Here is a 14,770-nt window from a genome sequence, read left to right as displayed (position 1 = left end):
AGTAACCAATTTTGGAATTCATCAAGGCATTAGCCTTGTCTTTTTGCTGGCCATCGTGGTGTTGCCCTCCCAAATCTGTAGGGTTTTTTGAGTGATTTTTTTTTAATGTTAAAATTGAACTGAGAACCTAAGACTGCTTTAAAATCATTTTGATCATTCTGAAGGTGGTTGTCATAAGCAGCTTTTGAATATAAGGAGGGTTAGAAGAGCCAGCTGGAAGATGAAGGTGAAACCACACCTTGAATTTTCATGCTTTTGATCTATTTTAAGCTTGGTATTTAAGCATTGGACTGTAAACCTGGGAATTATAGGTGGGAGCTTTAGTTCCAGCTCTGTTGTAATCTGTACTACCATCTTGAAAAAACTCTTTAACTTTTCCGTTCACTTAACTCAGCTGTGAAATGAGTGTAACAGTATCTTGTTTGCTTTACTCCGTAACAGTGCTGCAGAGGTTAACCAGTGTTAACCAAACAAATCATTAACCTTTAAGACACCTTAAACAAACAAACAACTTACCAAAACTAACCCTGGTTTCCTACCTTCATGTCTCTCTACTCCATAATTCAAAAGGACCAGAGAAGTCCGTCTTCACTAGAGATCCCTCCCAGCTTACAGGAGCACTTATACGGACATCGCTGAAAAAAAGTACAATGGGATTTGGCTTTACAATCATTGGAGGGGACAGACCTGATGAGTTTCTCCAGGTGAAGAATGTGTTAAAAGACGGACCCGCTGCACAAGATGGGAGAATTGCACCAGGTCAAGTATTATTTCTCTAAACTTCCATTTCCTGTGGTGCTTTTAGAGAATGCAGCTTCTGAGGCACAGGAGGTTGGATGACGCCAAGCACTGACTCTGAATATGAACACCTCACTAAATGAAATAGTTTTCAGATTTGTGAAAGATCTGTGCAGAGCAGTGGCTGAAAAGGAAAAGAAGCAATGTTCTAGATACAAATCTACTTTGAGGACACTTCTGAAGATTTCAACAGTTCTGCTTTAGCTAACACTTTTGGCTTCGTGGTTGTTTAGAGAATGTTTTTTTGTTCCCTCTCTATACATGAAGCAAAAATAGCGTGTTTGAATCCTGGTCTGTGTTTTGCCTTGTTGCTGCCAAAAAACATAACACCAAATACTAAAATTACAAAACACGTGCAGCAGGAACGAGCAAGCAAAGCTATATGAACTGGACAAGTGAGGAAACAAGAGGGATGAGAGTACCTGCAATCCATGAAGAATTTCACACTTTTTCGTTATTATACATTTAATTAAGTTACCTATAAGCTTACTGTGACATACAGTTTACATACTAGGAAAGGCTTCTTTACATATCACGCAAACTCTCTTCAGATAAGAAGAGTAAGAAGAGTGCATGCTTTCAATGATATAATACTATTTACTTATGAAATGAAACAATTTCCTGTTTTGTTGCCGACCTATTGTTTGAACTTGTTTGTATGCGGTTCATTTTCCTCCTCTGTAAAAATGAAGACAACCCGGCAGCATTGTGTAGTGGTGCGCACACACATGTTTAAATGAAAAGTTGAATATCTATTCTTGTTGTAGCTCATGTAATAAGAGAGTTACTGTTTTACTGATGCCCAGGCATTTAAGTGATAAGACGGTTTGCTTGCTGGGCATATTATATTGTACATGCAAAGTTTCGTGATCAAAATGATGCAAATTATGAAACAAGATTTCAGGATCTGAAGCCTACTTCCACTTCATTTTGAAAATACGTGCTTAGCCATGTGTGGCAACAGTGTAGGAGTATGGAACGTGTGTGGGTGCAATCCTAGCTTAAGTTCAGGCAGTCCTAAAATAAACATAGGGCACCCCCCCAAAATCCGATTTATTCTGGATTGAGTTTAGGATGCTGTACAATATGAATTAAAGTAGAAGACATCTGCTTGCAGTAGTGTGCGTGCGCTGCTTCATCTACTGTGGCTGCACAGTATCATTTTTTAAATCTGCTGCAGATTAAACTTTATATATTTAGCACACTGTGTTCTGAGATGAAATAGAATAAATGCAAAGAGGAAATCCTTTATGCTTTTTGGCAACAGATAGCCAAGAGGTAATAGCCCCGCCACCATTCGTTACTAGTTTTGAAGACTGCACGGTGACTTCCTCCAGTTAGGTTTTTGTTCCGAGTCTCAGAACACAGGACGGGTGTGGATGGTTTCATTTCTGGTTTTGACACTGTTGAACTTTCTTTTGTAACAGGTGATGTCATTGTAGACATAAATGGAAGTTGTGTCCTTGGCCATACCCATGCAGATGTTGTCCAGATGTTTCAGCTAGTTCCCGTCAATCAGTATGTGAACATGACTTTGTGTCGTGGTTATCCTCTTCCTGATGACCATGAAGACCCTGTGGTAGATATAGTGACAGCTACACCTATTATCAACGGACCGCCTGTGACCAAAGGAGATGTTTGTGTGAGCAGCCAAGATTTAATAGCAGGAACAGTTGTGTTGGACCAGAATGGAAAAATGGGCCCTATGTTGGTCAATGGTCGTCTGAATGGCCCTTCCATGGATACAACTGAGCAGAGGATCTCTCTTGCATCTTCAGGAGGCTCTCAGCCAGAGCTGGTCACCATTCCTCTAGTGAAAGGTCCTAAAGGCTTCGGGTTTGCCATTGCAGACAGTCTTACAGGACAGAAGGTGAAAATGATTTTGGACAGCCAGTGGTGCCAAGGCCTTCAGAAAGGGGATGTAATCAAGGAGATTTGCCATCAGAACGTACAGAGCTTGACACATCTGCAGGTGGTGGAGGTGCTGAAGCAGTTCCCAGTAGGAGCAGAGGTGCCGCTGCTTATCTTAAGAGGAGGTACATATGTAAATTTACAGTTGTCATATATGGCTATATGCTTTTTAGAAGTCCCTTTTTAGTGTGATACCTAAATCGTGTCCAGTCTTGACAGCAAAGTAGCAGCTTATTATGTCTCTGAGCTGTTATGTTCTAAGTTTCATTTATACGACTGAGTATTTGGGGTGAGAGCATGTTGCTAGGGTTTTTTTTCCAAAAATTTTATTATGATATGTTTATGCACTGTCTCTTCCAAATGTCTGGGGAGTGCCAAAGCAAAAATACAGTCTCTAGCATAATACAAAGCATATGATGGACAGAGTTTTCTGAGGCTCTCCAAATATGTTCCAGTAACCGTAGCTGTAATGGACAGGTGATTACAGGAGACAGGAAGAAGTATCAGCAGTGAGGTGGAGCTGATAACTGGAAATACAAGAAAATTTCTCATTTTTGCATTTGCATATTTATACCTCTTCATTGACTGTCAGTCACAGACCAGAATGTGTCTTCTCCCCAAAAGCGGACTAGCAGGTAGCATTTGTCAGAAGGAGCTGAATGAATTGTGAAACAACACATGGCTGCTTAGTGTCCCTTTAAGCTTTTATTGTAGCCCTGAGAGTGTCACTTCAAACAGTCATCGACATTTGCAAAGATATCCAGGTATTTTTCTGTATAAATGCTAGTATTCCTTAATCAGCTAAGGAAATAATCAGATTTCTTTGGTAGCAAGTGAAATTCCTCTAGACAAATTCACAAAGTCTCTGTATCCAATGAACTGATGTGTGATTTGGTTGACCAGTGACTAGCAAAAAGAGAAATAGGTATTTTTCATTGTTGTACAGCTAGCAATTCTAATTTGAGACTTCTCTGAAGTGATGTTTTTGGTCAACTGAACATTCACTTTGCCGTTTAAAAGAAGAGGGAATAAGCAGTTGTTATTTTCAACCCAGGAAGAGCTGATTATATTGCCTTAATGCTGTTTAAACTTTTGGTGACCTAGTATTGAAATTGCTTTCTGCATTGTATTTTCTTCAGGTCCACCCTCACCTACTAAAACTGCCAAAGGGGTGAGTATTAGTGATGTATTTAAATTTGGGTTCTGATGGAGAATATTCAGCGGTTTTTGGTTGCAAAACAGACTCATAAATATGGTCTACTTAACACAAAAGATTCAGTTTTTTTGAGTTGTTTAATGGCATGATGGATATCTCTCTTCTTACTACTGAAGAATCAAGAATGCAGCAAAGATCTTGTATGATGATGGGTGTAGTATTGTTGATTTGTCATGATTTTAAATATGATGTTGCCACTTAAGTTGTATCATTATTTCCTTTTTTTGCACTACAGTTGAAATTGCTATCTGTGTGCATGCTTTGACCTGCTTTTATAATCTCATCTCCTCTGGATTTTAGTCCCTGTGATAATCTGCAAGATGATTTAGCAGAACCATGTCTACTTAGCTGGCACAAATTCATTGTCTTAAGTAACTGCTGTCAGAATACCCATTAAAAGTGAAACAAAATACGTACCTATTTTTTTTTTCATTGCTAATTACCTGTATTAAAGTGAAAAGGGATTTCTAAAGGAAGTTTATGATACTTTGGTTTTTCTCAATCCTTGCATAGAACTAATGGATTGGTTAGTACTCCCTTCTTAAAATGCTTGCTTATCTTTGAATCCGTATTTTCAGGAAGTCTATGTAGCGGTACATTTCTAGTTTGATACTCACTATTCTTGGAAGTTCGATCTGTTGGGGTATCTTTAATATATATTAGCTCAGTAAAGAATCCTTGGGCTTAATAAAATACCCTCTGATTTGATAATGCTTATAGCAATGCATATTTTTGTCATGAGCACTTCTCTTATGAATTAGGCTAGTTGGTGAACAGAGCTGTTTCTTTAAAAATGTTTCTTGTACAGAACAAATTATTTCATTTTAGGAAAACCCCATTATCAGGATGTAGATGTAGCTTCTTTTTCTATCTTTGTCCTGCTGTTTGGGTATTGAAGTCGTATCCCAGCAGTGGGATAATGTGAGCATACGAGTTCAGTGCGCTTGAAATGGGCTGCACTCAATAAGATTTGCAGACTCAGTTCCTTGCAATCGTACAGCTGCCTGCACTAAATAAATCAGTGCATAAATCTCTGCAGTTTGAGGACGCAAGCCTTGTCAGTGTGGCTCCCATGTCAGCGCACTCTGTGCAGGCGTGCTAAAAATACTATGGACTCAGGGACTGGTGTTCTAGGACACGTGTAGTAGCAACTTCCCATGGAGCACTTGATGTTCAGTGGCATTAAGCAGCATGGCAAAATAATTCAGTTAAAAAGGGCAAGTTCTTGTGTTTATAAACATGCAAGAAGTGTCAAACTGCTAAATTGCTTGGGGGGGTTTTCTTCCACCCTTCATAAAAGGGCATATTTAAGTCTGCTTGTGCTTTTGTTTAACATGCACAGACGCACACAGACTACCATGTTTCAGTTTTCCAGGTTGGGTTTCAGCCCAGAATAAGTATTTAGAATTACTTTAGTGCATCATCGATTGGAAATTAGGGTGGGAGACCACAAGGATGCTTGATGTCTTTGATTGTGAAGTACTAAGAGGAGTGTTGCAGCTATCAGATCATAAAGAAAAATGCAAATACTGAATTAGTAATGCTTCACCCTACCCAAGTGTATTCCTCCTGTTCAGTATTTATAACGCCATTGGGATACCTGCAGCAAACAAGCTGATGTTGGGCACACCTCGTGCGCTCTTATTTGGATGTGGTTTGGCAGTGGGCAGGAGGCAGTGCCCACGGAGCAGCTCGAGCTCGTGGTGGTGGACTGCGGTCCAGAGCCCGGCAGGCGCCTGCCGAGGAATCTGTCTCTTCTCCAAACGTGACCAGTCCTGTACACCCTGCTTCATCCTGTGTGTCAGTAACCACGAGGAGCTGGCTAGCTTCACTCATTTCTGAGCATCAGTCACTTAAACCCCCTTTCTAAGCCTGGTCGTCAGTAGAAGGCGAGGAAGATGAGGCCTGATGAGGAAGACTTCAGTAGTTTGGTCAGACACATACATTGGAAAAGCTACATTGAGTTGTAATATTATTCCCCTATTCCCTTGTTTTGCCCTGCATTTCACTTCTGCATGATGTTTATTGTCTTTGCGCGCACAAGTACACAAGTTCAGTTATGCTTTTGATTTAATATGGATTTTGTGGGGTGGGGTCTGTTTCAGAAGGACAAGCAGGACAGTTCGGGGAGTTTGGAAGCTGTCGGCGATTCCATCCCACAGCCGATGCCATTTCCACCCACTGCTGTACGACCAGGCTCTCCTAAACTGGACCCTTCAGAAGTCTACCTGAAGTCTAAGACTATATATGAGGACAAACGTGAGTATATCAACTTCAACTTGGAAATAGTTAGTTATGAAGGAATTTTTTCTTTGTCATGTGCATCGTAAAACTACTGTGACTTTTGTATTGAGTTTGTTAACCTCCTGTAGATAAAACATTTCAAGAAATGCATAATTCATACAGAAATTAGGAAACTATGGAACACCTTTTTAAAAAAAAGATACAATATGTTTCAACCATATTTACAATAAAAGAGTTAATCATAGAAATGGTCTCAAGGATGAACTAGTTCTGAAGTAAACTGAAGTAGACCTGACCATTTCAGAGTTTATAGAAGGTAGCTCTGAGTTGTATTACAGACTGACTTTTATCCTGGCCCACCGTATGAATGCAGCTGTGATTTCTCCTTTGGTATTTGTCAATCTGTCCTTTCCTTTTTCAGCCTTTTCTTGAAAATGTATTTTTCCATTTTGGAAAGAGAACGTCACTGAAGATTTGACTTTGAATTATTTACTGTATTTCTGTTTACTGTGTTCTGTCGACAAGAAGAGTCAGAGTGTACCACCAAAGCATAATCTTTCAATAATCAAAGATAGCTCCTTACATGTTTTGAAATGTTGCTTTGTCTTAGCTCCAAACACAAGAGATTTGGATGTTTTCCTGCGAAAACAAGAGTCAGGCTTTGGTTTCCGAGTGCTTGGAGGGGATGGACCAGATCAGCCCGTAAGTGAAACTGTTTACAGTTACCTACGTGTTATCTTACAGTATTACTGTTAGAATGACTCCAACTCTGTCACCCTCATTTCCCTCTCATTCTAAACAGTTCAGTGATGGCAAAATGGATCAATTCAGTAACTGCCTTTTAAAGATCGAGAATTGTTTCAGATTACCTTTCTTTTTTCCCTCTTCGTGGCTGACTTCAATCTGCAAGGCTCCCATGCCCTTTCTGCTATCTAGAATCTGTCTTTGGCAGCAGTTTTCTCTGTCAGGCTGATAATACTGATGGTGTTTCTGTAGTTGTTGCTGTGTCTCGGGAGCACTCGAAAGGGCAGCGCTGGCGCCCAGCCTTTGCCCGTTTCCACCTGATCCCCGTGGTGGTCTTGGCACAAAATGCGCCCTGGTAATGCTCAGTGTGCCGTGCACGTCGGCGCGTCCTGGGGAGCAGATGAGTGGAAGGAAGCAGCTGCTTACCCTGCAAAAACTCCATCAGGCCATTCTTTTGAGTGCAGCCCAGTGAAACGAGGCAAGATTTGGGATTGTGTTGCATCCCTTTTCCCCTACCTCTCCTGCCAGATTTTTAAAAATGCATTTTGTTCTGTCAGTCAGTGTGGTTTCTGGTGGATTCATCTCAAGGAGACAAGCACAGCCTTTCCAGTGCAGTCTTTCAGGCTTTTATTTGCCTTGTGTTTTCCCCTCTCATCTCAGAAAATACAAAATGTGGTACTTCAGGATTTTTGTGAAGGCCTTGAAGCAGAACCTATTAAGACTGGCTTCCTTCTGCAAATGGGTGTTGGTATTGTTTTGCATTGTAACTGGCATCAAAATGTAGCTCTGATGTTTGCACAGGAGGAAGAATACTGGTTAGAGCCTGGTTTGCTTTAACCTGGTCAGTGACTAGAGTTCAGTTATGATTTTAAGTCGTCAATGTAGTCGTGTTTCCTGACCTCAGCCTGCAGAGCTGTTGCAGTTGGACTTGGATGACCCTCTGCTTGAGGGGTTATTGCCAAGGAATGGTGGAGTTGGAGGCAGATGGGCACATGCCAGTGCGGAAACCCCTGAGTAGTCTGTTCCTCTGATGGCAGGCTTTAGGAGACTCCCCTCCATTTCCAAAAAGGCAAAATTTTTTCACTGGGAAGAAGTGCTAAGACTTGTACCGTATGTCAGGGGCCATTCCTTCAGCTGTCAAGAGGAAAAGCTTTTGGAATAGATACTCGGAGATTGTTTTCTGACTACAATTAAGGAATATGTTTTTTTCCATTCACAGCTGTGATTCAGTGCTAGCCTTTCCACCTCCTTCCCCCCTCCCCCAACAAGCATTTAAAGAAAAGGAAGAGCAAACCCAAAGAATTTTACTTCTTTTGCCCTTTATAGCATTTGTGATGTTTTGTTTCCATGACAGCCATAGCTGTTGGTAAGTGTCAAGCTAATGTCATGAATGCTGTGTACAGATGATCTGCCCACCATTGCTTAACCTTCAGCCAGTACTGGCCATAATTAATCTTTCATTTAACCTGAATGTGATTCTAGCATATGACATAGTGTGCGGTGTTCTTATCTGTGTTATATTTAGTAGCACTTTATGAGGTGGGGGTAGGCAAAATGGATAAGGGCAGTGTAGCTGTTTGAATTCATTATCTAATCACCAAAAGCTGTGCACTGAAAAAACTTCAAGCGTGGAACCGTCTGAGCAGCTTTTCAAAAGTAAATCCGAGTTCTTTTGAAAGCTTTTACTTCTTCCCCAATCCCTCTGGCCTAGTCTTGGTTTAAAAAAAAAAAAAAAAAAAAAAAAAAAAAAAAAAAGTAGAATGAATGACAGAGGCTTTCGTTTCAATAATGTCTGGGAAATCATATATATGTAGTAAGTACACAGCGTATGCTTATGTCGAAAGTTGGGCTTTTTAACAAACTGACAAATATGCTCAAGAGATGGTGACACTTCCAGAATTCATGGAAATAAGGATTAAAAATCCCCCAGAACTTTAAGTATTTACCAAATGCTTTGAGCCCCCAAATTGTATCCACTGAGTCAGCTTGTGCAAAGTACACTCGCTGGCTGTGTTTCTGCTAGAATTGGACAGTCAGATAATCTTTAAAAATATCTTCCCAAAAGCCCTCATCTGTCTGGATTCACCTGGAGTCCAACCATTACGTGTTCTGATGAGCTCATGTTCTGCCGTTCAAACCCCCTGACTCTGCTCTGCTGACAGATTTATATTGGAGCCATAATCCCGTTGGGAGCAGCAGAAAAAGACGGCAGGCTTCGAGCTGCAGATGAGCTGATGTGTATTGATGGGGTCCCTGTTAAAGGGAAGTCGCACAAACAAGTTTTGGACTTAATGACCAGTGCTGCACGGAATGGTCAGGTGCTGCTCACAGTCCGGAGGAAGATCATCTTTGGTGGTACGTATCTGTCTGTTAGGAGAGGGTACTGCAGGACACAGATCTGGCTAAAGGAACACTTACATTTTTGTAATCAAATCGACTAAAGCTGCTCTGAAACTTAGCAATTATTGCACTAGAGCTGAGCAGCCTGAGATTCAAGAGGGTCAGCTATAATTCTGAGTAAGTGGCAAAAAGCACAATTTAATAAGCTAGTGCTTTGGTGCTTGCTAGTTTGCACTGCTCACGCAGGTAAGGCTCTGAAAATTATGATGGCAGTGGTGTTTTCTTCAAACCTTTTTGCAGATATTAGTTAGAACAGCCACTAATGCTATGCAAATCGAGTAATAACACAATCTCTTTTCTGTACAACATGCTGTATTCTCAAGTCTTTTGGCATCTATGTGTAGCAAGAATAAGTGCATTCAAACCAGAGATGATTCAGGGCAGCATCTTGTGATTCTGCAGTTTTAGATCAGTGTCCAGATCAGCAGTGTACAGAATATGATTGTCCTTGACTCGATGATGCTGATCATGTGAATGACAGAGCTGGGATGGGGTTCAGGAGAACTGATAATGGTCCCCTGTTCCAATTAGCAACCAGTATTGCTTTTCCATTGTGTTATTCAACCGTTAATTCTGAGCATATACAAGTAAAAGGAAAAAGTATGTTTAAGATCAATTCTCAATTTCTTTAAGATGTCTTCTGATAGATAAACTACTTCAGGACCAAAATTTTGTAGGTTTCCTAAAAGAAAGCCTGGCTTCAGTTTTCAAACTGCCTTTTAAAAAACATTTCCATTGTTCCAAGTAAACAGTTGTTCTTCACTTAAGATAGCAATAGTTGTAGTTTGTAGCTGGATCTCTGCCGTAGATCTTGCACTTGTAGCATGCAGAAAAGCAACGATGGGTTTTTTTTACTATAAAAAGGCATCAGATCACTCTGACAAAGTCTGTGTACACACTGCCAAGTCTGTTCTGTGTGCAACCAGCATGCAGCAGGCTTTCCTTGCATAACTGTGCACACCTGTGTAGGACTCTGGGCCTTTGAATGCTTTATCCTGCATCTGATTTCTGTTTGATCCAGATTGTATTGTTAATAAACTCACCCCTTACTTTCCCAGGCAGACAGTGTTTCCTCATGCTGGCACTGATACTGAGATGTACAGTTTTGCTGTAGTTGCTTGGTAAAACAGCAGTATTGTTTTTTCCTTATTTGTTGTTTGTCTTTTACCTGCAAGGGGAAAAGCAACCGGAGGAGGAGGAGTTGCAGCCTGTCTTGACGCAAAACGGCTCTCCCCGACTGAATCGGGTAGAGTTTGCAAACCAGCAGTCCCCAGACGTCTATGATGTCCGTCTGCAGCGGAAAGAGAACGAAGGATTTGGCTTCGTCATCCTCACCTCAAAGAACAAACCTCCTCCTGGTGGTAAGTGCTGTGTTCTGGCGGCATTGTCACTGCCTGGCCTCACTGCGTGGCGCTTGTACCAAAGCTGCTGCTGGCATTAGCAGGCGTGAGCAGGGCTGCGGCTTCTGCAGGGATTTCTCTTTCTTTGATGCTGGTGTTACCTACACAGCGCTCTGCGTAGATACAGTCTTCTTTTCACTCACGCTATTTCACAGCCCACCCAGCTGAGGCTTGGTCTGTCTTGCTTCATGTTTGTGCTCTTTTTCACCCAACTGTGACGTAAGTGGGGAGCAGGAGGAAAGTATATCACACGCAACCAGCCCGTACACAGGAGTGTGCACTTGTCACAGGGCAGTCTTCAGGACGTGGATGGTTGTCAGGCTGTGGTGGTGGTGTAGATTCTCACACTGCATTAATTCATAGGCATTTTAATGGAAGTATAGTTTAAACCTTGGCTTTATATTACCTAATCAGGTAGAATTTCTTATTTGGGGGATCTGAGAAAGTAGAAACTGCAGTACTTGGAAGAAAGCAATGAAGTTGTTGCTGTCAGACAGATAGGGTGTTTGTCTAGAAGGATCAAAATGAAAAAGCAGTATGCTCTGGTATTACAGTTCTGATATATGGACATGGCTTCAGGCATAGTTGTAAAGATAAACAGCAAAATAACCAAGGTTAAAAGCAAAAATAAAAAGAAACATTGTGAGCAGAAGTGAATGAGAGAAGCTGCTTGCAGGAAGTCCTGGAGTCCAACTCAATTAATGGAAAGATCTGTGACCTCCTGCACAGGAGCAGGTCTGCTCGGTGTAATCAGGTGCATTTGTATTCCTTGTGCTGATGGCTGGTACTTACCTAGCAGTGCCAGGTACAGGCTATTGAATATTTTTTGCATGAGGTGGCGAGTAGGATCATCTTTCTGAGATTCATTCCGTTTGGACATCAGGTTTGGGTTATCTGTGTCAGCCCTCACAATACGAGCCAGCTCAGTGTGTTCACCCACAAAAGAGCTCAGTTCACTGACATTAAGGTACAGATAACTCCTGAAACCCTTACTCAGTTCCTTTAGTTCTTTAGTGTAAATCAACCTTCTGAAATTTCCTCAGCTGGTTCCAGACAGACATAACGATGGCTTGAAAGTGTGTCTCTCTTTTATTGGGCCTCAGACACTTTCTTCTGGTTTTCCACTTCGTTTTACTGCACAATAAAAAACCAGCAGGAGCACAGAAAAAAACCTGTTTTTAAATAACATTGTGCTGAATTCATGAGATACATATTTAGAGTGTGATGATGCAGTCTTGGCTCAGATGATACCTTTTCAGGAATGTTCAAGCCGGCTGCTCGGGAAGCGCCTGGCGCGGCGGGGCAGCGCAGCAGCAGTGGTCCACGCGCGGAGCTGCTGTCGGGTTCCCGTGGCAGCAGCAGGGCGAGCTGTCGCCCTCCCGTGCGTGATGCTGCGCAGGTGATGGTGTCCCGCGTCAGAGTGGCTGTGGGTTGACGGTGTGTTCTCTGGTCAGTCGGATATTAAGAAAAAATATTATAAACAGAATTATTCTACAATGTATTGGTATTCTGTTATAATATAACTGTACTAGAGGCAACATTTTTGTCTGAGGATCTGCTGCAAATCCCTGTTTATTTGATACTAGAACTGAAAGCAGAAGACAACTGAAAGCAATTCCAGTGCTGGAAACATACGCCCTGTGGTCTGGCCTGTTTCTAACACACAGGAAAAGAGAGATGCTGGTGCATCCACAGGCTGTGCTGAGCAGAACTTTTCGGTGCCAGAGTTTAACGTGAAGCTACTGTGTTCTTGTAAAGCCACGGTATTTTAAAACAAGTAATCAGCAATTGAGTCTGCAACCTGCAGTGCTTTACTCTTCGCAGTTGGCTCTTAGGTTTATGTAATACTTAAAAAAACAGTCTATTAAGGGAAGTGTAATTAAAATTTAAACTCATGGTAAATGCTAGAGGGCATCAATGTCTGTTCCTTCGCAGTAACTTCTGCGTGTGCTAGCTCATTAAGACAGTCCTTGATGGCTTTTTAATCTTGGGTGGCTGATGATGCTGTGAAAGTGTTTCAGATTTGCTGTCATGGTTTTGAAAAGCCAGCTGATAATCCTGACAGGCACATCATGTTCCTCACCTCTCTGATCCCTCAGAGAAAAGCATGTTTGGGAGAGCAGCAACTACAGAAAACAGGTATCTATCAAACCCACTTCAGGCTTTGGATGTACAAACAGGATTTTACATGAAGTACCAGGAAGAGCATTTATGAAACATGTGGAGGTCAGTCTGGAGAGGTGTTTGGAAACGCGTTACAAAGGAGCAGCGCAGCGGTTCCTGCGCGGAAGAGCCCTCGTGAGGGATTTGGGAAGGACAGGAGCCAATTTTGCTATGCTTTCAGGCATCCAGATGAATGAAAGGCTGTTTTAGACGCATGGGAAAGCGCGCTGACTGATGTGCTTTGATGTAATGCGAATCTGCTCTGTCGGGGCCACGTCAGCACACAGGCAGCTCAACGAGCCGCTCTTTTGCCCCAGGTTTTGGTAGGCTTCTCCCGTCGCAATGGCATCTCGCTGGCTGCTGAGTGCCATCTGCAGTGCTGACGTTCGGGTCAGCAAACCGTAAAACAAGATCTCTCCCCGAGCACCAGCACGGCTCTTGGCGGGGAGAGCACCGGAGCTGCCGTGGCCGTGGTGGTGCTCTGCCGTGGGAGAGGCACCGGAGGAAGCGCTGTGCTGGCGTGGAGCATCCCTCCCTCCTTGTGCCTTTTTACTTCTGCTCGTTCCTGCATCTGTGTTCTGCTCTGGGAAAGTAACTAAAAGCAGTCTTTTTTCCTTCTACTTCTCGTAAAATTCCCTCTTTTCCCTGTTCTGTCTTTTCTGGCCCCATTGCTTTGGCCTCCAGAGGAGTCTGTACACAGAGCAGAGTGTCACTGTGGGACAAACTGAGGAAACCAAGCCAGGAGAGCTAGCTAAAATTCAAGACGATTATTACAGGTGCAAGTTCATCTCAGAGAGTGGGAATAGGGAACGGGCCTGTGCAGAGCTGATCTAGCACAGCTTGCTGTGCTGCCTGGGTGTGCTGAGGGTCACTGCTGAAGGTGCTCACCGGGTTACTAAGGCAGTGTCTGGTAGGAGAAGCTTGATTTCCTTTTGAAGTGTATTTAAGGCTTAATTTTTGGTTGCAAGGAGGAAGAGAGAACCCGTGCATCCAGATTTCTAATGACTGTGTTAAAGTGGATGTCCGTAACTGTGTCCGAGTCCACACAGTGCTCCAGGGTCTATGTGTGAATTGGAAAACAGTATGTTACGAGTGGCAAAACAAACTGCTTCAGAGCACTCCGGGGACACATGATGATCTTACTCATCCCTTTGCAGATGTGACCCATTTCCTTCCCGTGTTTTCTTTTAGGCACAACACCTTGTATGTGACAAGGCCGTGCTGTCAGGGGTTGGCGTTTCCATTCACTCTACTGAATGAAGGTTTCTTTGTTATTTGCAAGTTTTTCTTGTGCTAGCAGTGCCGCCCTTTGGAGCAGGAGCGGTCTCTGGGATGACTGTGGCAATTCTGGGTCTGGGCGATGCTTATCTGACGTGAATATTGATCGTGTTGCTGTGCCTGTTCTTGATTTCCTAGTGATTCCTCACAAGATTGGGCGAGTTATAGATGGGAGCCCAGCTGACCAGTGCGGGAAGCTGAAAGTGGGAGACCGCATCTCGGCGGTGAATGGTCAATCCATCGTTGAGCTCTCGCATGACAGCATAGTGCAGCTGATCAAGGACGCGGGCAACGTGGTGACTCTGACTGTTGTGGCTGAGGAAGGTAAGGAGCGTGCGTGGCCCCGGCAGGTGGAGGGGTCCTACCACACTGCCGAAGTCTGATGTTTGTAACTTCAGACAGTTAATTCACTTAAAGTGGAGTATTTTAAGATGTTTGGAAATTAAAGAAAAGAGAGTGAAGCTCATCCATTTGCTCTGGAAGAGCTGACGGCAGGTGGGGCAGAGAGACACAGCTGCCAAGGTGGTTATACTGAAAAATAAGATACAAGTACTAACAACACGATGCAGGGTAAGAGAAATTCTCATGGTTTCTCACGTGAGAGAGAGAGACTGCT

General features: G+C 42.7%; 1 protein-coding gene across 5 annotated transcripts in view; it reads left to right on the top strand.

The window, feature by feature from the left end:
• MAGI3 (membrane associated guanylate kinase, WW and PDZ domain containing 3) overlaps window positions 1-14,770 on the top strand; it is a 74,144-nt gene that overhangs the window by 48,860 nt on the left and 10,514 nt on the right. For 3 of the 5 annotated variants that reach the window (XM_050911326.1, XM_050911325.1, XM_050911328.1), the window contains exons 9-16: window positions 571-759; window positions 2,226-2,834; window positions 3,849-3,880; window positions 6,031-6,184; window positions 6,780-6,871; window positions 9,076-9,268; window positions 10,489-10,674; window positions 14,293-14,478. In XM_050911326.1, coding sequence (XP_050767283.1) covers window positions 571-759; window positions 2,226-2,834; window positions 3,849-3,880; window positions 6,031-6,184; window positions 6,780-6,871; window positions 9,076-9,268; window positions 10,489-10,674; window positions 14,293-14,478 — 1,641 coding nt within the window. The remainder of the gene's footprint in view (window positions 1-570; window positions 760-2,225; window positions 2,835-3,848; window positions 3,881-6,030; window positions 6,185-6,779; window positions 6,872-9,075; window positions 9,269-10,488; window positions 10,675-14,292; window positions 14,479-14,770) is intronic. The other 2 variants (XM_050911327.1, XM_050911330.1) reach the window with 1 other exon arrangement.

This window comes from Gymnogyps californianus, chromosome 27, assembly GCF_018139145.2.
Source record: "Gymnogyps californianus isolate 813 chromosome 27, ASM1813914v2, whole genome shotgun sequence".
NCBI classification, from domain to species: domain Eukaryota; kingdom Metazoa; phylum Chordata; class Aves; order Accipitriformes; family Cathartidae; genus Gymnogyps; species Gymnogyps californianus.
The sequence above is the reverse complement of the archived record's forward strand: the minus strand, read 5'-3'. Positions and strand labels throughout refer to the sequence as shown.